The sequence below is a fragment of the Peromyscus leucopus genome, chromosome 6 (assembly GCF_004664715.2).
Source record: "Peromyscus leucopus breed LL Stock chromosome 6, UCI_PerLeu_2.1, whole genome shotgun sequence".
Lineage (NCBI taxonomy): Eukaryota > Metazoa > Chordata > Mammalia > Rodentia > Cricetidae > Peromyscus > Peromyscus leucopus.
Window position 1 is genome coordinate 92722284 of NC_051068.1, and position 23657 is coordinate 92745940.

Sequence of the window (23657 nt, forward strand, 5' to 3'; positions counted from 1 at the left end):
TATCATTCAGCCACACAAAAGACAGAGGTTCTGTCATCTCTGAACATCCTACTATGTCCTGGAGGACATACGCTAATGAAAAAGGCTAGGAACAGAAAGATAAATCCTACACACTGCTAGATCTCAGATGTAAGTAAAATCTAATACAGCTGAATAAAAAATCAGAGAATAAAATACCAGTTGCTGGATTCTGAAAGTTGAGGAGAATAGACTAAAGGATGTATTAGGAAAGAAAGAGCACACAACTTTAGTTATAAGATTAATAAATTCTTGGCATCTAATAATTAATCAGAATAATAACTGTGGTCTGTGGTCAGTATACCACATTGTATAGTTGAAATTAGCCAAGGAAATAGATCTTAAACCTTGCTATTACACACACACACACACACACACACACACACACACACACACACACAGCAATGGTTACCATGGGAAATTAAGAATGTTAGTAATTGTGCAAATGCATACTTATATAGAATTATTATGTCCTATGTTTTATACTTTTAAAAAGCTGCAACTTTTGTTTGCCAAATTATGCCTCGATAGTGCTGAAAATCAATCAATATAAATTACAGTAAATGAATTAGGTAACATTTTTATTTCTTCTCTTCACAAGGGTATGTGGTTTAGCATGATTTAGGAAATGGTTTAAGTCTTGCAAACAAATTAACAAATAGACAAATTCTTCCATTAAAAATAGATATTTTTAAAAATTGTATAATTGACACAAATACAGTACTAGTTGAAAAGATATTTTCAGGAACACCGTCTCTTATCTGTTTACCCATCTCACTATCTTACTGTCAATTAGTGTCCCATCCTATAAATAAGTCCATCTGTTTTTGCTGCAAGGAAAATAAAAATTAAAAACAAACCATAATAACAAAGCAGAAAGAGATCATCCCTGCATCCAGAAGAAAAGAAGGCAGCTTTCCTAGGAAAGTACAATCAAATTTAGGATCATGTGCTTGGTTGGTGTGCTGCTGCATATCTGTAATCCCAGAATTTGTGAGCCTGCTGCTTTTGGATCACATATAAGCTCACAGCTTCTGCTCTAGCACCATGGCTGCTTGCCTGCTTTTATGCTGCCCACCATGATAATCATGGACTAACCCCCTGAAACTGTAAGCAAGCTCCCAACTAAATGCTTTCTTTTATAAGCTACATTGGCCATGGTGTTTTGTCACAGCAGTAGAAAAGTAACTCAGACATTGGGGTTTTATGACACAATGTGTCCAAATATTGTAAAAACAACAGAATGGTCTTAGGCTCTCTTGGAGGTTATTGTTTCTAACCAATCAAAAATGGTTTTGTACTTTTGGTGGGGTAGATCAAATGGATGAAACTCTCAGAAAGGGAATGCTAGAATATACTTTAGTAGGGTCTACTAATTACCTTTGGATGCTTTGGTTAGGAGGGTCTCTCTAGAGACAATCATCTCTTTAAACATTGTTAGGATTTAGAAAGTCCGGTTCAATATTTTTCTGTGGATTCTAATTTTGTAGCATTTTAACATGATTCAGAAGAAGAAATCATAAATTCCGTTTGCTAATTTCTCTTCAGATAAGTGATGATAAGTCTTCCTTTGCTATATCTATGCTAAATAGACTCATTTCTACTAACTGTTCGTCATCTGGCTTGATATTAAATTTCTAAATATATTTTCCCCTTTCCCAATGAAGGTCTTCTGCTCTGCAATACCTCCACTTCCCTTTTACTAATTTGCTATGAATGTAATCATCAGTACCATTTATGTATCACTTCCTCCCCCTTCCATCTATACTGAAATGAAAGCTCCTAAGTATTTTGTTAACCTTTTCAGCTGGTAAACTATTGGCCCTGCTTTATGTTTGTGCATTTGACATTTTAGAACCAAAATAGAAGTACTTATTTTGTAGCTGGAAATTTCTCCAGTCTCTCCAAGCCCTCACGGTCTCGTGGCCCACTTATAAAATAACCACCCAGAAGCTTATATCAATTATAACTGCTTGGCCATTAGCTCAGGCTTATTACTGACTAGCTCTTACACTTAAATTAACTCGTAATTTTATTTATGTTTAGCCACTTGGTTGATACCTTTTCTCAGTTCTGCCTTGTCGTTTTGCTTCCTCTGTGTCTGGCTGGCAACTTCTGACTCAGCCTTCTTCTTCCCAGCATTCCTTTAGTCTGCCTGTCCCACCTACACTTCCTGCCTGGCTACTGGCCTATCAGTGTTTTATTAAACTAGTGTACAAAAGCATTATCCCACAGCACCATTTCATATCATTTTGTCAGTCCACTGCTCTTTCTCATTTGCCACTTTTTGTTTATTGATTCTGCATCATACCTATTGGTCTCCATCCTGGACTGTAGGGTAGGGCTTGTGTGTCTGCATATTTCTTTGCATTATTTTTCTGGGACCATTATTTCCACATATATTGTCTCCCTTATAGATCCATATAAAACATCTAGAAAATAGAGACCTTCTGTTTTAGGGAGAACATCATTGATGTCATTGGTTATCTGACATCTAATGCTCTGTTCCAACATTGACATGTATACATCTCTGAGACTTTACCTTACTGTAGCTCTCATAGTCTCAAATTAAAATTATTTCCTTCACCACATAAAGCATGCTTTCAGGACTGTTTCAAAAACCATATACTTTTCTTCTGTATCCCCCTTTATTGCTACTTGGACAGCTTCAATAATTAACACTTGGTAGCCTCCCCACAGAGCTCTCCCTGTGTCTTAGTGCACATACAATATTATTCAGAATTATGTGCAACCTTCCTGACACTCACACCAATTCACCAGATATAAATTGTGCATCAACATTAGATTGTGTACCTCATAGGAGACCATGAGATCATCTTAGATATTTGTAGTGTCTTAAAATATTCTAATTTGCGTATCTCTTGCCATGCTTCTGTTGTTCTTCTTTAATGCTTAACAACATCACTTTTTGAGGTTATTTCTGGCTTGCTCAATTTAACAGCAAGAAGGAGATAAAATAGGTTTTTACTTGTTTAGGAGGCAAAGATACTCGATGAATGAATCAGCATGTGAATCTAGGTAATTTGACATTTTTAAAACTAATATATCATCATGCCCCTTGAATTTCCTTAAAGCAAAGTGACTCTAAAACTACATGGAAGATTAATGAAGCAAGTTTGATATAATCAACATCAACCTAAATCTCTAGGTCAGGTCTCTGAATCTACTGGTATATTTTACAATTACTTGAAATAGCATCAGCACATTTAACAAGTAGGATTTTCTTATGCCTTTATTCAAGCACATATATTATCTGTCACTTGTGAAAATTATGAACATGACTTAGGAAATGGCTAAATGTTCTGATATAATATTAGAAACCCATTTCCATGAGAAAAATAAATAATTTGAGCAATTTTTGTGAGCCTATATGCTCCATCTTCTCTAAGAAAGCATCTGAGGTCTTTCCTACTATCACTATGGTATCTGTGATTTTTCCACATTTCTCTATAGATTAGATTTGCAACCATTTTAGAAAAGAAATAGAATTACTTTGAAATTATTCCCATTAAAAATTGATCCAAAACATTGTAACCCAATTATAAACTCCTAACATGGTGCTATGGTTAGTATCTAAATTCTACATTGTGAGTCTTTATTAAAATTTAATTTCATTAAAGAAACAAAAATATATCAATATGCTAATAAATTAACGTCAACATTCTCTTTTCTATAGTCTGTATCAAGCAGTGGCTGAGAAACAAGTACTATTTTATTTTTGCTACCAGAAAAATCAGCAATAATATTATACTTTAAAAATTTCTAATAGTACCAAAACCGTTTCCAAGAAAGGATGGTGTATTTTTTATCTGGCTCTTCTCTTCTTAAATTTATCTTACCTTAGGATTATTTTAGCGGATACATCATATTTCTGTAAGCCTGCCTTGTATAAATTACTCATCACTTAGCCTTTGGTCATAAGAAGCAAGAGGTTTTATTACATTTAAATTTATCAAATAAAAAGGCTTCCAGAGATGTATAATACTTATGTAACCCTCACCTATCTTTGGAAATAGTTGTATGTACTGCTGCCAGTGTTACAAATAGCACATCTAGTGTCCTAATGATGTTTATGTATTGAAAGATCATGCCTTTTTAACATCCTGAAAGGGTAGTTCCTGACGATCAGTACTATTGATAACTATATAGATAGCCTCAAGGACCATGAGCTCAACTGTAATTTTGGAGTTATTTGTCTCCAAATTGTTGAATTCCTCAGCATTTTTAAAAGATTATTTTGCAGCTTTTTTTCCTTATTTATTTTTTTTGGAAACCATTGTTGATGTATGGGCCAACTTTTTCTTTCTGACATTTTTTGATAATTATTATTTTAAGTATATCTCTCTTTTTGCCTGCATGTATGTTTATATACCATGTATGTGGCTGGTGCCAACAGGGGACCAAACAGTGAATCAGATCTCCTGGAATTGGGGTTACAGAGGGTTATGGGCCACCATGTGTGTGCTAGGAATCTACCCAGATCATCTGGAAGAGCAGCCAGTGCTCTTAGCCTCTACACTATCTCTTCAGCCCCTACTTGTTATCACATAACTCAAGGTTTGTTTCCAGTAATATTAGAAGCAGAACTTCATTTGAGTAACTAATTTATGTTTCACTAATGTAGGTTAGTAGGAAATTAAAAATGGTGTTTTAACTCTTTCTCTGCAATCTCTACCCCCTTGATTTTTCTTTTTAATTTTCTTTCATATTTGGGACAAAAGTTAAACAAATTAGTGTATGGGCCAGTTCCAGCTTCTTCCAGGTTTTCATGCAAATTATGAGCTAAGAATGATTTATACTTTCCTAAATTATCATAATCCACTTGGGCCATTTACATACAGAGTAACAAGAAAAATCAATATATGTATATATGTATATACATACACACATAAACATGAAATTTTAATGTTATTACACACAAAAGATTTTATTGGAGCACAACCATGCTCATTCATCACTTGTTGATTCTGTCTGTAGCTGTTTCCATGGCTAGTGGTGGAACTGAATAAATATAACAGAGATCACATTGTGAGCAAATTATCTAAAATGATATCTGACTTTTGACATTAGGTCTTGGTTGACTTTTGCTCTTGCCCTCTGTGTGGCAGATTCTTAGCTTCCTTTCCTTATGCATCACTGTGCCCTTTGAACTCTGGATCTTTTCCAGTGCTCCCCTCTATATTGTGAGTTCAGGGGTTGGTAAAAACACTGACATGTGACCAGAAATAATAAAAATGTCTCTCGTTTTTATTATCTTACATTGTGAATATTTTAGTGGAGATACATGTAAGTTGTTATATTTTAGTAATTGTCAATGTCATCAAAAGTACAGAGACCACTGGCTTATTGAAATAGCTTATAAACATGAGCTTGCTCTAAAATAATTATTACCCTGCCTGCAGCCATAGCTTACCATGGGCAGAGGCATCCTTGTTTTCCAAGTTCCAGGCCAGCCAGGCTATACAGAAAGGCTCATTTAAATATATTATGGTCTTGTAGGATAGTCATAGGTAATATATAAAATATTTCAGAGGCCAATGTATATGTGAGATGGTGGATTATCTGTTGTGCTGGCATATTTAGTACTGGATATCCCAGAGATGTTAATAAGCCCATGTGTGTTGTAGGTCATCAAGAAGATGTATCTTTTTATTTTCCCCACATGGCTTTGGTTGTATGATTCCACCATCTATTTCCAAACAACCCAGTGACCATCCATGGGAAGTGTTCCCTCATTGCAAAAGAAAGCCTAGATTGTAACTATAAAGCACTATGCAGATATAAGCTATCATTTAAGTGGTTTTATCAGTCTTGACATCAAGGTATCTGACCAATGACTTCTGCATCCATTCTTATTAATTAATTTTGGAAAAAAATCTTAAAGCTAGATTGTATTCCAGCCTGAAGACTAGCCACTGTGATTTTCCCTTTAAACATGCAATAATTTCCAATCTGCTTTAGGGACATGGATAAAGGGTCTCAAATCAGCATTTCACAAACTGATAGGAATACATTCATCATAATATATACAGTAACAACTGACTTATTTTTAGATCACCTTATATACAAACATTTATTCTTTGGAGATGTCCAAGTTTTAACCTTTGCTCCATATTTTTTTTTTTGATTTCAGGTATACCTTTCCAGAAATTATAACTATTGTGATTAAAGTAATTGGTTGTAGAAAGTAATTGGTTCAGTATAACTTAAATAGAGAAATCACACATTTTGTACTGTTTCTAAAAAAAAAAATGTAACATACTGAGCAGGTTGTATTTAGGAATATACATATTTATATTATAATCTCAAGAAAATACAACAAAAAGTTTAAAATAATAACATAAAATACTTTGATAAAATAAAGAAGCCATGAATTTGAGTAAGAGCAAGGAGGGGTATATGGGAAGTTTTAAGGGGAAGAATTAAAAGGGGAAATAATATAATTATAATTTTAATATCATAAAAGAATAACTAAGAAATTATTTATTTGTGTATGAGTGTGGGAGGCAACTTGTAGGAGTCTATTCTCTCCTCCCATTATGTGGATCTTGGGAATCTTATTTATATCATCAGCGTTGGCCACAATTTTTGCATAATATTTGTTTATGCTATGAAGATGCGTCTTTGCAAAGGTACCTTCTGATTGGCTTAATGAAGAGCTGAATAAAGATGCCATTGCCCCCAGACAACAGGACGCAGTCTAGAGAAGACAACACCCACACTCCCAAGAGGTGGGGTGGGTGGATTTTCGTTATTGGTGAATTATGCATATTTGTTATTGTTTAGGTGGGTAGGTTGCAAATTGTTACTGGTCCTGGTAAGAGAGGAAACTAAGCAAGGAAGGTTAGATGTAAGGATTTCTTTCTGAAAAGAAAAAAAGGGGGATATAAGAATGATAGGAAAAAAAGGATAGATTATTGAATCTATTTTAAACTAACAAGCAACTATTAATCTCAAATATTTTACATTGATGTAGATTTCTGTATTCATGCAAATTTAAGGTTATTTTTGTTATATATTATGTATGTTTCTACTCTTGTTTGAAGTATTGTACCTATGCAGCTCATTAAAAAAGGTAATGTAAAGTTTTAGTCCTTGAAAGCTATTTAGGCTAATAACAAACAAAAATACAGGTTAATAGTTAGTCATCTATAACAATCAAAGTTATACTCATATTAGGTATGTTTTCAAAATCAAACAGACATATATTTTAAATAGATAGATGGCCTTCAAACACTTCAAAAATCTACAGAATATGGCATTTAAACTGTTTTAATCATGTAAGGCTTTTCATGACAGTAAGACATGTCTGTTCCTGGCAGCACCAACTTACTTCAAAAAAGAATAATGGGCATCCATTTGGAGTTTCCTTTTATCATGGCAAAGTTAGCTACTGGGCAAGAAACTGCCTTGCCTCAATTGTTGATAGTATGCTGTCCAAATTGGACAAGCAGAACACAAAAGAAAGAGACTGCCAGACTTTGCCAAGACAAGGTAGGACAGTCCTTCAAATTCTTGCCTCACAGAAAAGTCTGTCAGATATTTGTAGGACAAATATGGTTGCCCAACATTGCAGGGGAAACTTGGTGACTGTCCAGGCAGCCAGATATCTCTGTCATTTCTATAATTTTGGAAGATTTTTGCTTTACACTTCCTGTTTACTCAGGAATGTTATTTCCTTCTCAACTCTGATGGAGTTGAAAATGAGATAGTTATAGTTACAATTTTCCTTGTTATCAAATTCAGAAAAGAAACCCACAAAAACAGTATAAAGTGTATAAGGTCAAAGGACATAAAAGCTTAAATTGTTTATCTGATAATGTTTTGAGGTCTAAAGAGATAATTTTAGGGTGATAATACAAGTTATGATAGAAAATAGTTTAGGCATAAAACTTTATAAATTCATCAATATATGATAGATAATAAAATATTTTCTCTGAATATGCCAAATACAAATGAACTAGACATTGTGAAGGTAATTCTTATACCTGATAATTGTTCTTATTGTATATAGTTTTACTATGTTAGAGGTAAAACCTTTCCTTCTTATTTAGACAAAAAGGGAGAAATGTTGTGGGATATTGGTACACTGCTGAAGGTATACTGCTGTGATTGATTCAATAAAGAGCTGAATGGCCAATAACTAGGCAGGAGGTATAAGTGGAATGTCCAGGCAGAGAGAGAAAGTAGGAGGAAATAATCAAGGTGCAGGGGAGACACTAAGTAGACGTGGAAGGACTTGAATATACAGAATGAAAGAAAGGTAAAAAGCCACATGGAAAAAGGTTGATTAGTAGAAATGGGTTTATTTAAGTTATAAGAGCTAGTTAGGAACAAGCCTAAACTGTAAGCCCAGCTTTCATAATTAGTAATAAGTCTCTGTGTCATTATTTAGGAGCTGGCTGGCAGGACAGAGAAAGATTCGTTACACACAATCACTCTTTCTCCTGAGCCATCTTGATGGACTCCCACTCTGTATTTTGAAGGATGAGTAGATAGGAAAATATATGTCCTGGAATACTTAGTTTGAAACAACTAGGAAATACATTCACTTTCTGGTGTCTATCCCATAAAGCAAAGCTTTAGCATTTGATTTGTTTTTCTCATAGCGATATCCAAACTATGATCATAATTGAAAGTCCTCCTATAAGTTATGCAGTCTGAAAATCCAGAATTCTCAGGGTTTCTTTGCTTTCTTAGCTTTAATTTTCATTTTGATTTTAATTCATGAGCTTTTTCCTATGGAGCCATATTGACCATCTTTTGGGTATAGCAAGATTATTCTACATGAAACTAAAAAAGTTTGAGAAAGTTTAGAGGACTGTGGCAGGAAGTTCTTCAGATGTCCTTCAGTTTACTTGTTTGCATTCCCTCAAAAGAGGCCACTGCAGAGCAGCTTAGAGTTGAGAATAGCTTTGAAAGCAGTTATTGTTCCAAGGCTAATTTTAACCTTGTGATAAAGATTGCTTTTTGTATTCAGTTGAATGTGATCCAGTAATTGTTTGTCAAGGCTAAGTGCTGTAGGACATAATACATTTTTAAAATGGTGTTTTGTAATTATAATACAAGCATCTTTATAGCTTACTGTATGAGAGAACGCTATTGAGTAGGGGTATTAGGTTTAGGAGAAAACCAATTTTAAATTTTATTATTTTAATTATTAAATCTCATGGATGCTCAACTTACATTATGAAAATTTGGAGATATGCTCAGATAAATGATTTTTCATAAAAAAATTTTATTCTTTCCCACTCTATATCTTCCTGTTTTAATCAACAAAATACTGGTGGGAATAATTCCTCAAGAAAGCTAGACAACAGGGGTATGTTGCATGAAGTATTTTTATTATGAGTTTGTGATTACCTGTGAATCATCAGCTTGTGTCAAGGTTTTCAGGCAGTAACATCCCAAATCTGAAATGCTTCTATGATGCACTCTTTAGCATTGGATAGATTAATGACAATTTGTTTTTTACTACCTTACTTAGTAGTGGCTGAAAGGATGTTGGAGTTATGTCAGAAAGCCTCATTATTGTGTAAATGACTAGAGTCTCTAGCCTTTCTAAAGCATTCAGATTCATGTATTGATAGAGGTGATGTTGTGCAGAATCTCTAAAGTATTTGGATTCATGTATTGATAGAGGCGATGATGTGCAGAATCTCTAGCCTTTCTAAAGCATTCAGATTCATGCATTGATTAGAGGTGATGATGTACAGAATCTCTAACCTTTCTAAAGAATTTGGATTCATGTATTGATAGAGGTGATGATGTTCAGGTGAAGCGTTTTAGTATCACCAAGACTGCTGACTCAAGAATACTGCCACTTTGCAGTTTGTATTCTCTCCCCTCTCTCTCTCTCTCTCTCTCTCTCTCTCTCTTTTTTTTTTTTTACAAATTTGTTTTACTTACATAAAAAAACACTATAGAATATAGCATGACTAAAAATGAGAGTGTGTAATGTGGATATTCAGTTTTAGATGTAAGAATGGAGGTACAGTTGGATGTGGTGGTTCATGCCTTTAGTCTCAGTACTCAGGAGGTAGTGACAAGCAGATCTCTGGAACTTTGAGGCTAGCCTGGTCTACAGAGTGGTTCTAGGCTAGCCAGGGATGTATAGTAAGACTCTGTTTCAAAACAATGAAACAAACAAATGAACACACACACACACACACACACACACACACACGCACGCACACGCACACGCACACGCACACACACACAAAATAGAGCTGCAGTGGTTGGCTTGAGAAAGTAGCTGATGCATAATTACATTTCAGGAATAAGACTTATTATAAAAAAGGGTACTGATACCATGATTCAGGGAATATCTGAAAGGAAGAATGTAGTTTTATTAAAGACAACATAGAAGAGAGAAAGGGAAAGAGAGACTTACTTTAAAACCTGAAGAAAACTTAATTAAGAGGGATAGTTTAGGGGGACAGGTAAAAAAAGAGAGATAGTTTAAAAATAAAAGACACAGCAGTCACAGCAAGGTAATGGACAGCAGGCTGGAGATGAGAGACATCAAAAAACTCTTGAGAAAAAGGAAATTATTTGGCTTTATAAGATTTGGGAAGGGTTGCATAAACATGACCTTTTTTTTATTTCTTCCATTTTTGCACATACTTTTGTATGACTCACAGTTTATATTTTAACTGTGATTTGCTTTATCTTCCCATTTGTGAACTTCAATTTTAAACGTCATCTTGCCACAATCAAGAAGCACCTGAGAAGGGAATTTCAGTTTAGGAATATCTGAATCATATTTGTATGTGAGCCTGGCTTGGGAAGAAAGGCTTTGAATATTCCTTGATGTGGGAGCATCCAGCCAAGTTTGGGTGAAACCATTCCCCAGGCAGGGGTTCCTAAGCAGCATAAGGGTGTGAAGAGGTTAGCTAAGCGTAAGAAAGTCGGCAGCATGGATACATTCATCTCTCTGTTTTCTTGACTATGGATGTGACGTGACCAGCTGCTTGAGTTCATTCATTGTCTTCCTTGAAATTATGGACTGTAACCTGGACGTATAAGCTCCAAACCCCTCTTCCCTCAAGTAGTTTTTGGTCAGAGTATTTTATCACAGCAACATGAAAGAAACTAAAATTCATTTAACAAATTAATGTTGACTCTATTATTTCTGGTGCATTCTACTCCATCACTATTTTGTTTTGTGCTTATTCTTGGATTATAATTGCTATCTAAACTATACAATTCTCAGTTAACCTTTCTCCTTTATACAAAATGTTGTACTTTGGGCTTCCACTGGAGGTTGGATACTAAGATGGCTTTATTTTGTAGCTAACTTTTTATTTATTTATTTATTTTTACCTTGAACTCCTCTTTCAGTATTTTCTATTATACAAAATCACAACTTAACTTCAAAGATATTAAGAGGTAATTGGAGCACACATTCAGATTGCTCCTAGTACCATGATTCAGTGCAGTAAGAACAATGAAGTTTTTATAGGTACAGAACAAAAGAAAGTCAGAATTCAGGTCACTTAAAAAATATACTCGTAGTAACATCAATTAAGGAATATACACCACTGAAGTGTCTGCTATAAGCCCTGGGTCCTCTCTTGGCTTTTGAGTTGATAGAAGCTAATGGTCTGTTAGTACTCTCAGAGCCACAAGTATGTCAGGTTGCACACAGGGGTGAGCAATGATTGGCTGTGAAGGTAATTAAACAGAGCCCAAGGTAATTTTGACTCTAGACCAGTGGGTGTCCTACTATCCACAGTCCTGCCAATTATGATCAGTTGATCAGCCTTGTAGACTTTTAAATAAGGGTGTAGCTTTTCCTAGAGATTTCAGCTCATATCTCTCTCCTTTGGGTGCTTTATTTACTACTAGATGTCTAGACACTGGTTTTTCAAAGATATTGCTCTCTGTTTATTGGTATCTGGAATCTGAGGACTCGTGTCTTTGACCAACTATTTGAACTATGTAACAATTTCTACTCAACAATTTTTACTCTTCCTCTATTATCCTCTATTGACATTGAACTAAAATTTTCATTCTTTTTTTTTTTTTTTAACCTTGCATGTCTTTAAACCCCTTGACCATGTGTTTACTCCATTTGCTAGAGCTGCTCTCAGGCAACGTTCCCAAATTATAAAATCAAATTAACCAATACCTTTTGTCTCTTTCGACTGTGCCTACCTCCCATTGATACCCTGAATAATTAAGATTCTCTTTCCCTCAAATACTGTTTTGTTTTGTTTTGTTTTAACTAGAAATTCTATTTGGTTGTATTACAAATCTTCGGTTGCAGTTACAAGTCTTCACTTACAATTCGGAAGGATCTGATTCTTTGGTAGTTTGTTTATTTCTCTTTTATTTTTAAGCTTGTCAAACATTTGTCATTTAATCTGACCAACCTACTCTACATATTTTTCGGTAGACAAGATTTTGTATCCTACTGTTTCCTGCTAGCTATCCTGCATGCTGTCCTTTGACCTGTGTCTTCAGTGGTTTCTTCCTTTGTGAGTTCACATTCCTTCGAAATTTATTTACAGACATTTTCAGAAACCTGGAGTAAAATGCTTTATGAATAGAGAACTCAACTTTGCTTCTGTTACTTCCCTAAAGAGGAAAGAAAGATAATTGTTTCATAATAAGAGCACTAGAGATTCAGAGTAGTAAAATGCATCAGCCCGGGAAAGGCAGACATTCTGACTGAGTGTGGAAAAGAGTCTTTAGCCCCAACTCACAAACTTTCATTTTACTGAATTAGCAGGAGAGTACAATCTAGATCACCTAGGTCCTAACTTCCCTTTCTTTGACCTTTTTCTCAATGAAAACTTGTGTGTGGTTCATCTCTACATTTTTACTTTATGATTATTTTTAAAGTTTATCATATACATGGCCTTGCAGGCAAGGTTGATGGTTAGTGACTTTTATTCTACTTTCTAGTTAGGGGAAGCATAATTCAGGTTGAGAGAGGCATGTAGCTTCCCTAGCATATATTAGTAGTGGGATCTGGTGCTTTTGATTCATTTGTAGCAGGACCTAGGCAGGCTCCAGCCATCCTTGAAAAGTAACCATTAGATTTTATTTCTTACATCTAAAGACACCATGACTAGGACTTGAGTCTTGGGAATATGGGCAGGTTTGGAGTCTTATGACAAGCTTGTTGGCTATTAAACACGATTAAAGGCTGCTAGGGATCCCTGACCTCCTAGCGGTCCTTTTCTAGCAAACAAATTGACACTATCCTTTTACCAGTGTTCATAAACCATCTCACCTCAGTCTCGAGACTATCAAAGATAGATAAAATACCTAAGGAGATGCAGAACTCCATAACTGCTTTGTATTCTAGGAGATCTGCTTCGGGTTTTATGTTTGTTTGTCTTCTGATACCTCAGAAATGACCATATTTTAGCATTTAGATTGTGTGCTTAAAAAAAATCCTAGTATACTTATTTGAAATACTTCATGGAAATTCTCTTGCTATCTTTTTAACCATGTATCAGAAATGGTGTCATCCTATCTGATCCTTTAACATAGTCCCTTGACTAATAGCCATTTTATTTGTAGTGGCTTCTAGAGTAGAACCAGAAGGTGCATACAAGTTTCATTAAAAGATACTGGAATATATTTATGATTTTCAATGAAAATTCTGCTCTAATACTTGAAAGTAATTAATAATTATAAGAACTGACTCATGCTTATACCTCCACAGCTGCTCTTCTGGGCCATAAAAGATTTCTTCAAAGTATACCATGTGATCATCTTTAAAGCAGGCCAACAGAAATTTCTAACTTAATTATAGTTTGGCAGAGTGTATCCAAAACCTCTTATCTGAACAGTGAACCCAATAATTTAATCAGTCTGTCTGTTGATTAATCACGTTCTAATCCATCTGATATCAGCTCTGAAAAAAATTCTTCATCTGTTTCATGTGAAACTTATCTCTGCAAATGCACAGCTGCTGTGAGCCATGGGTATTAATAACTTGCACAGAAGACAAAACACAATGGAGTCTCCAAGCCTGCAGAAAAAGTTTGAACTTATTAAAATAGTCACTAGGTACTCTCTACAACCTCACCCATCTCCATGTCATCTCCCATCCTCATGGCTGATTGCATCCCTAGCTGACACTCTCACATTAGTAAAAGTAACTCACATGTAAACTCTCACTACTGTATCTGAAGCTGACAATTAATAATTGATTAATTAATACATATTTATCAGATTCTGAATAGCAACCTTGGCTGTATTACTTCCCTTATTATCCCACAGCATTTCTGTTATGAAAAAATCATTACCCAGATCAAAAAAATGAGGTCAAAGAGCAAAAGACAAGCCATTTGAGTGCATATTGACAAATACAAAAACAAAAATATGTATATATGTTTGATGAAAAGAGGAAAGATAAAAGTCTACATTAGACTATGATGCTTTCCATTTCTATAATGTAAGATGCCCACTCTCTAAGATGATTAATTGTACAGGTGGCCAGGTAAGCATAAAGATAGGGTGGTCAAGATGTAGGTATCTGGTCAATATTCAGTGTCATTGCTTTCCATTCATTGTTCTCCTGTTGAAGCACTTTCAAATTCTAAAGTTTTTCTTTTCATTCTGTTTTCATTTCCTGTTCCATCCACTATCTCTTCCATATGGACCCTGTCTGTTCATTCAGCCCAGCACAAGCCTGAGACTGAGTCCAGCATTCTGAGTCAATGTTTGCACAAGACACATGTGAATCTCAACTTCTCAGTTTAGTATGAAATCTGACAGTTTTTCAAAGGTTCTTAGAACTTTAACTTTGCAAAATGTTTTCCACCAAAATTAGATTATCGATGATCACAGTGCACTTGAGATTATGAATAATTTACATTTTACTAGGTAAATACTTTGTTTCTTTTATATCCATTTTCTGAGTTACTTATATTCTACCCATATCTGTATGGCATGCTTTTGTTTTGAATTTAGAGAATCCTAGCCTAGTTGTTTCCTCTCACATTATTTGTGCATTCCTAGGTTTCTCCATATTAACTGAACTGAGCATCTACATGGACCTTAATTAACTCTGCTCTACAGGAGAGGGCAGCCAAGCAGAAGACTATCCAGTTCAAGTTAACTCTTCCTGAGAATAAGGGTTAATGCTTGGAATAAAGAGTCCCCTGTTTAGGGAGAGGCTATACCTGTAACCTGTAAACTCATAGCCCATTCTGTGTCCACCATGTATACTGAGGCAGAGGATATCTTCTGGGAGAAGGAAAGAGTTGGGGTAAAGAAGAAAAATGGGGCACAAGGAGAGGAGAGAGCTAAAGAAAAGAGAGACAGACAGACAGACAGACAGAGAAAGGGAGAGGAGGGGATGTGCAAATTGAAGCAATTAGAAGAGAGAAAATTTTCCTGAGGTATGGTTGTTTCCTTATGTTCTTGAAGTACTCCTTTCTCTTAAAGTATGTATACCACACTCCAGTTTTCAATAGATAAGATGTTCAAATCGATTTCTTTTCTCACAAGAAATAAATTCTATTCATTGTTACATACACCATGCATTAGCAGTCACTGCTATTATTATTCTCTTCTACAATGTAAACCTGAGAGCTAGTCTTATCTATGATGCTCAATGGCAGTGCAACCGAGGAAAAATGACTAATTTCTGTCTTTCATCCTTACAAGCATGATGTTAGAGTGACGATCAGCTCTGATATATGTGAAAGGTCTGTACTATACATACCTGCATTTTTAATTATATATTTCTAAGTAACAACTGCACCACTGCTTTGATAATTTACCTAACATTTCTAAGATAACATTACTATTCTCTCTGTGTTTCCCAAGTAGAAGAGTGTTACTATTGTACCCAGTAAATTCTGCTACTATTTCAGATGTTGAAGGCTATTTACGTAAGAGACTCAGATGAAAAAAAAAGATGGTTTACTGAAAAAGGATTCTTATCTTACCTGTCTTGCCAGTCAAACCAATCAGATTTTTTTCTGATAATAATGTTTAGAAGTAATCAAATATTGGCATATTTATTCATAAAGTAAACAGTAAGAGAGGAAAGAGTTCTTTCAAAGACAGAGTTGTGCTTGAGACTGGGCCAGTACTGAATTTTCTTTTTGCTCCCCTTGAGGGTGGTGGCTTGCTAGACAGACTGGAGGAGTCTTATGTAACAATGTGTTTGCTGTTAGACTAATTTACAAAGTATTTTTCTTCTGTTATGGAAGAAATGTGCTGTAGAGCCTACATACCTAGAAAATAATATATTTCAGAAAGTGACTTGGCCTATGGTGCTTTTTATTTTTGAAATTTTGATTTATGAAGTCAAATAGCTTAACTATTTTAAGCAAAAACAAGTAAATACTTAAATAATAACCCACAGCATAATCTTGGAATTTAAAAGGAAAGATAAAGTGTGTAGTAGTTACTTACGTCTATAGTCCCAGCACTTGGAAGGTAGAGGCAGTAAGGTCAGCTCTAGGCCAGCCTCTGCTACATAGGAAATTCATAGGTAGCCTGAACTACATGTGTAACTTTTTTGAACAAAGAAAAGGATAGCTTAGATTTAGGTTATGTATTTTCAGGTAAACTAACAAATTAAAATTCACAGGTTATAACAGCATCCACTACACTACCACATAGCTCAGGACACAGATTTCTCTTTCTGCTGTTCTACAAGTTGGGCATCATCTCTTCCTCAGAAAGTTGTGTTTGCTCTGCTCTCCCCCACTCTCCACCCCCCATTAGTTGTTTTCCTCTGTGTACCCATCTCTGTGTATCCCTCTTCTGCATTTACAATATACTGTACTTATGGTTACAATTTTATGACATTGATGTATATCACTGAACAATATATTTAGTGGTTCTTGTCCTTCTGTGGACTATTCTGTATTTATTTTTTGTAGACTGCTCTTTTCATTCAGCACCATTCATAAAATGTATCCATAGTGGCAGATCCAGCTGTGATTCAACCTGGTCATCTTAGTTTTCATTGTCGTCCAATGCCATTGGACCCTAGTTCTCTGTCTAATCTCTTAGGACTAAGTTTTCTTTTTCTGCTCTTGAGGCCATCGTGATTGTCTTTATTCAAGAGTAGCCATGGGAACAATATAATCCTTTTTTCATTCCAGAGAAGTTAAGTTAATGAACTTAAACAAATATAATCAGGATGTTCAGCATCCATTTTTGTATGAATGCTGAAAAACCACTATCATCATCACAATGGCTAAGAGGGCATTAACACTTGGTTTTATAACGGTGGTTCCATTAGCACATAAAACTGGGATGTCTCCTAACACTTCCTCCTCCATAAACATCTGTTTTTGAAAAATCTTAACATTGTTAATGCACTGAAAATCGGGGCCATGGTTGTTTATCTTCTTTGTATAGAATCTAATTGATGAGAGAGAGTAGGGATTCTAAAGCAAGGTACATCAAGATCATGATGGGAAAACGTACAGAGATGACCAGCCACATTAGTGGAAATCCATGAACTGTGGACCAATAGCTGTGGAGCCGGCTGTACTAGGACTGTCCTAGGCCCTTTGGATATGTGAGACAGTTGTTTAGCTTGAACTGTTTGTGGAGTCCCCAAGCAGGGAGATTGGGATCTGTCCCTAGTGCATGAGCGGGCTTTGTGGAGCCCAGTCCCTAAAATTGCACAGCCTTGATGCAGCGGGGAGGGGCTTGGACCTGCCTCAACTGAATGTACTGGGCTCTGCTGACTCAACAAGAGACCTTGACTTGGAGGAGGTGGGAATGGGGGCGGGGAGGAACTTGGGGGTTGGGAAGAGGGAGAAGGGGGATCTGTGGTTGGTATGTAAAATGAATAGAAAATTTCTCAACAATAAAAAAAAGAGAGAGAATAGACTTATATCTAGTCCAAGTGTTCCTGACGATGTTTATTCAATTAATTCCATTAATCAATATCAATATACCTTAGCTATTAAAATTAAAGTAAGTAATTCTCTTATGAAATGATACTCAATTTCTTGTGTTCCTTCTTCAAAAGCTTTAGTAAATTATTGCTCATTTATTGAAACTCTAAATCTAATCATCTAACCAACAATAATTTGTTGGATACCCATTTTCATTCATCTGTCCCTTTTTAAAAAAATCTAAAATGTCTCAATCTGTAGAGGAAGTTTTTGACAAGTTAGTTGCAAGGACAACTCAATGTGAGAAAAACAAGCTATTTTTTTTAGTACTGACCTATTACTGGGTGACTGTTATAATTTTGTCACTTTGATTCAATTCTGCAAATATTTTTTTTTAATTTGTTAAGTTACTGAGTCACACATAGTTCACAAATTCTACATAGTACTATCTATAGTGCTATAATTCATTGTTTATATTAAGGAAATGGAAGAGTTAGACTTAGACTGAAGAGACATTCCCAACAGGGTCTTCATTACTGTTATATTGCTGTGAAGGGACATCATGACCAAGGCAATTTATAAAATCGAGCATTTAATTGGGGGCTTGAAAAAACCTCTCTCTCTCTCTCTCTCTCTCTCTCTCTCTCTCTCTCTCTCTCTTTTCCCTCTCTCCTTTTCACTCTCCTTCTCTATCTTCCTGTGTTCCTCATTCCCATTCTATTTTTTTCCAGGTAAATGAGACCATAGAATAGTTTCTTTTCTGAGGTTCATTGGATAGGTTTACATGTGATAATAAGGTAAAGCCTTAGGTCAAGAGGATTTTACAAGGGGGTTAAGATGTGTCCTTACTTCAAAATAGGTTCATAGTTTTCTATCTCAGATTCCCAGAAGAGTGCAGGCCTATAGCTAGTTTTTTATTTTTTAAAAAAAGTGATATTTGAAATCATATATGCTAGATCTTAAGTATGGTTTATTGTTGTTATAATATTTGAATTATCTATATGCAAAATTAATATCACCTCTTTGTAGGCAAACTTCATAGCAACTTTTCAATTATGCAGGACTTAATTCTTGACTCTCAGTGCATAGAAGACTTTAACCAGACTCTAAAGTAACTCCTTTCCAGTCTGTCTATCCTGACTCACCTCGATGACTTGAACTAAGTCTCTGTTCACCTCCTTGGCTAGGTACTCTGCACGGCAACAGGTTGTTATCTGGGTTGGATTTATGCAGGAGAAAACATTTAGAATAGTGGGTAAAAGATGAAGGACCTCAGCAATGAAAGAGTGTGAAATCTGAAAATTGGAACAGAGCAGAAAACCAGGGTCATTCAAAGGAAACATTTCCAGAAATGTCTTTTCCAACCCTGGCAGCACAATAGCACCTACCTGGAGAGACACAGAGGCACCCCCAGGGATGCTGCATACACACTGAAGCATTTGCCAGGATGGAAATTTGACCCGTCTGCTAGAGCTTCCTGGAGTGATTCTATTTGTCATTTTAACGTTTATGATGGTGTAACAGGGTTTTTCAACAGCAAATCAAAGCGAGGCTGGTGATATTGTGCACAAACACAATAGAAATGGAATGGCTTAATTAGTAAAAATTTAACTGGCATGATTCCTATAAGTTAAAATGTACATATTTAAGGAGGCTTTTTGTAACATTTATACCATTTATTTTATAATATACTAATTCGGATGTAAAAGTGAATGTAAATTAACAGAAATTAACATGCAATGTGAAGAAAAGTCCTTTTATCCTCTGCAACTGTAGCATTTGGCACATTCAGGAATAAATAATCTTTTGTGGCAAGGGTATGCCTTATCAAACATATGCAGATCAGCACTAATTAATGCTAATTAAGGTTTCCTGTCTATCTAGTTGGAAAAACGTCCAAATGTTATGAAATCCAGTTAGTATGCCTATTACACTAATTGTTTTATATGGGGTGGTTCTTAATTAAAATATGTAAATTGACCTTAATTGCTATATACTAATGGGGGTTCATGTTATCTCACTAAAAATGACAAGATGGTGAGGAGGGGTACTTAAAAGACTAATTCTGATAAATCCTTAACTAAATGACCTTTATTCAAAATTAATTTTAATTGGAAGTTGGCAAAAGAAACATTTTTTCCTTCTTTGTTTCTTTTTAGTTAAAGTAATGGAAGAATGTTATTCTTCTTTGCTAATACTGCTTTAGAAGCAGCCTGGAATTGGTAATTACACTTAACAAGCAAGTTAATTTCACTGTTTATATTTATCAGGAAGTTATTGATAACCTCATTTCAATCTTGGGAAGGGGAACTATCTTCACACTGAATATGAGTACATATACTCACTTACACACAAATATATATATATATACAAAGAGAGAGAGAGAGAAATGTGAATATATGTATCTATGTGCATATGTATACATATTTATACATATATATAGGTAATTTGACCCAGTTAATTTTTTTAGCATATGTGTTAAAGTTTAATGAGCTAGTAATAGTAATATGTTTTCCTGGTTGATTTGCATTTAAATAACATTTTAAGAAAATTATACATTTTGTCTTTAAACATTAATTCTTACTGGAGTTAATGATTAGAGCTACTTAGATTACATAGACCTACATGGAATTCTAATGTTTATTTATTTTTTTTAAACTGCAAACAAACTAAAATATATACACCCCAAACCAGCATGAAATTATTTAATTAAAATAGTTTTTGTTTTCTACTATGTACAATTTAGAACTGCAGGAAGTTAGCAAAAGCTAGAAAATTTTTTATTCTACCATTTCATTTGGAAATAGCATATGCTCAACTGTAATTTAAAGTATGTTAAAACCTCATCTGGAAAAACGTGAGAAGAGACTTGGTAAAATATTGTCACATGGAAATGAGTACATAATAAAGATTGCAGGTTTTCTTTGTGGAACAGATACTCAATATGTTTTCTCTTTCATTAGGACATCGTGACAAACGTCTCGCCCAGAATCATCCGGGGGACCACTTCTGGCCCCATGTATGGCCCTGGACAAAGCTCTTTCCTCAACATTGAGCTCATCAGTGAGAAAACAGCTGCATATTGGTGTCACAGTGTCACCGAACTAAAGGCTGACTTCCCGGACAATGTAAGTGTGATTTAACATCTAAAACAAGAGAGCGGGCATGAGTTGCTGAATGTTTATTTAAACATCCAATTCATAGGCTTATAAATATTAATGAGTATAATATATTTTATTAAAGAATCTGCCAGTTGCTTGGCTGATGCATAGAAAGATAAAGAAAGAAAGCTGGAGAACTCATAAAATCCCTCCCCATGTGAGGCTTTGTTATAAATGGGCACTGTGTGCAGGGAAGAAGCCTCTACATAAGCAGAAGAAAGAGGAACGAAATACCCATTTTATTGAGTTGGTTTTCATCACATGTGGCTGGTATTTATGAAGGTGATGACCTTAGGGAGAAATTGCAGGCTATAAATCATTTTAAATATAAAGCTAAGACTGAAACAGAATATCTTATGTAGGTTATTTATATATTTTTCAGTGGGAGATAATTTACCAGATGATTTTAATACCCTTAGACTAAATGAACTCACTGTTTTGTAGAAAGCTTTATTTTTAAGGAACTACACAGAATTCTTGCAATAAAAATCATATTTGTAATAGAGAGTATTTTCTCTTTAGTAGTCTAGTTTAGGTTATTCTTGGTATGATCCCTTCATTCTCCCACTCCCTGTCCCAATGTCTGCCCTTCTGTATTTCTGTTATTCTTTCATTGAGCTGTGGTGAATGGAGCCTGAAGTATCCAGCAGTGTGTGTCTGTTTATGTTATAGAAACGATTATTCTGCAGGGACAAAAGAGAGCACATGTTGCGTGCTCTTGTGATATGTATTTTTAAATATTTAAATACTTTTGAGTTCAAGGGAATTCATGAATGGTTGCCTATAACCTGAAAAATCAGTCTTCCAAAGGAAGCATGATGTTGCCCAGCAGATCAAGAAGTGTTCTTTCAGGTAACTTGGCTGCTTCTGCGTTCTCTCTTACCCTTAACCAAATATAGTCATATAGGACAGGCATAATGTATCTTCCTCAAAACAGTCCTTCAGATGTGAAGGGAACTATGGAGAACCACCAGAAATGTTAAGCATCTGCTCATTAAATGTTCCTAAGTTTGGGAGCCTGATGTTGCAATTATCTTTCCTGTGATACAGTTAAGTCTCTGCAACAAAGATGCCAACTGTCTGTTTCCTAAAGGACCCATATCTTTTTAGGAATTTTTTCCTTAGCTAGCCAAAAACAAGAGAACCAACTGTAAAAACAAAGTATTAATAAGTACCCTAACTAAGTCTCTGGTACTGAATATTCTGCTAGGTACTGAACATTTCATTTTCATCACAATAGTAGGTAGGTACTTAAGATATCACATACTCTGTGCCAGACATTGTTATAAAAAGCTTTGTATAATTTAAACTTGTTGGAACTTTCAACATCATCATAAAATAGATACTGTTACATGCTCAAGTTCAGAGTGGAGGAAACCAAGGCATATGAAAGTAAGGAATTTTGCTCATGAATTAATATAAAAATCTATCATAAAGTTGAAATTTGAACTTGAATTTTGTTTTAACCATCTATGCCTTTGTATATTAGTGTCTTAAGTATAACTGCATATGTTGCTCTTAAAAATTCAGTATTACTTTCTAATGTAACATACAAAACAATATGAAATAATTATGATTTTCCCTCAAACTGCTTCAGTTTTGAATGAAATTAGTGTTTCTGATATAAACAAGCAACCAACTGAACAAAAATATTTTTGTTGAAAAAGTAATGCCCAGCATAGCTTTCTTAAACTCACATGATTCTGTCTGCTTTTTCTGAGGCAGGGATAAGTTGTGATAACAATGGCCACCGAGAAATGACAGTCAAGGAGGGAATATGTGGGTTGGAGCCCATGGCTTTCTGATCCCACAGTCAAGAAGAAAGAAGAGGCACCTTTCAACGTTAGATTACCCTGGCAACAATGTTCTTCTCTTATAATGCTTTTGTGTGTGTTTGAAAAAATAATGCATGACACTTCCCCCAATCCTTTCCCCATTTAGATTATACTCATTAGTCTTTTCTCTGTACTCTTAGAACTCATTTTTACCGTTTTTACTCCCCATACCAAATATAACACTTTAAACACAATTAAAGTGGCATTCTCATTTGAACCCACGGAAGGAGCACGTGTGCACCCAGATACCACCATGCTGAGAGGAACGTCTCCCCCACTGTTTCAGAATTATTCTGATGCCAAACCCAATGAGCTGAGTGAAAGGAGGTGACCCTTCTTTTTCCAACTTTAATTATCACTCTCACTGGAGTTTTCCCACATCATTCTCAAGTGCGTGGCTGCCACCTTTAATGACAGGGATTGGATAATTCAACCCACTGTGGCAGCTTCTAAGCAAGGGCAAAGTTTTCTGAGAAAGAAATTGTGCAAGGGGATATGGGCAGCTGATATCTGCAGCTAGGGTCTGTTTCCAGATGGGAGGCTACAGCTGCTTATGAACCAGAGGAGACAGCTACATAGCATTGTGAATAGAAAGGTAAGAAGGCTCCAGAAGGTGATGTGAGGGGTATTTGAACTCAAGCTGTAATAGAGCCCACCTTCAAGCTAGACCTGCTTGACTCCCAAATTTTCCTTTATATTTATCTGTGAATTAAATTTGGCACACGGATCATTGTAGTGACAAGTTATTACTAACAGAGTTTTTGTTCGTAAGCTGAGATTTTGCAAAG

At 35.3% G+C, this 23657-nt stretch overlaps 1 protein-coding gene across 2 annotated transcripts in view; it reads left to right on the top strand.

The window, feature by feature from the left end:
* The window catches only part of Dpyd (dihydropyrimidine dehydrogenase), an 847112-nt gene that overhangs the window by 477853 nt on the left and 345602 nt on the right, over positions 1 to 23657 (top strand). For both annotated transcript variants that reach the window (XM_028880091.2, XM_028880092.2), the window contains one exon: positions 20837 to 21001. In XM_028880091.2, the coding sequence (XP_028735924.1) occupies positions 20837 to 21001 (165 nt within the window). The remainder of the gene's footprint in view (positions 1 to 20836; positions 21002 to 23657) is intronic.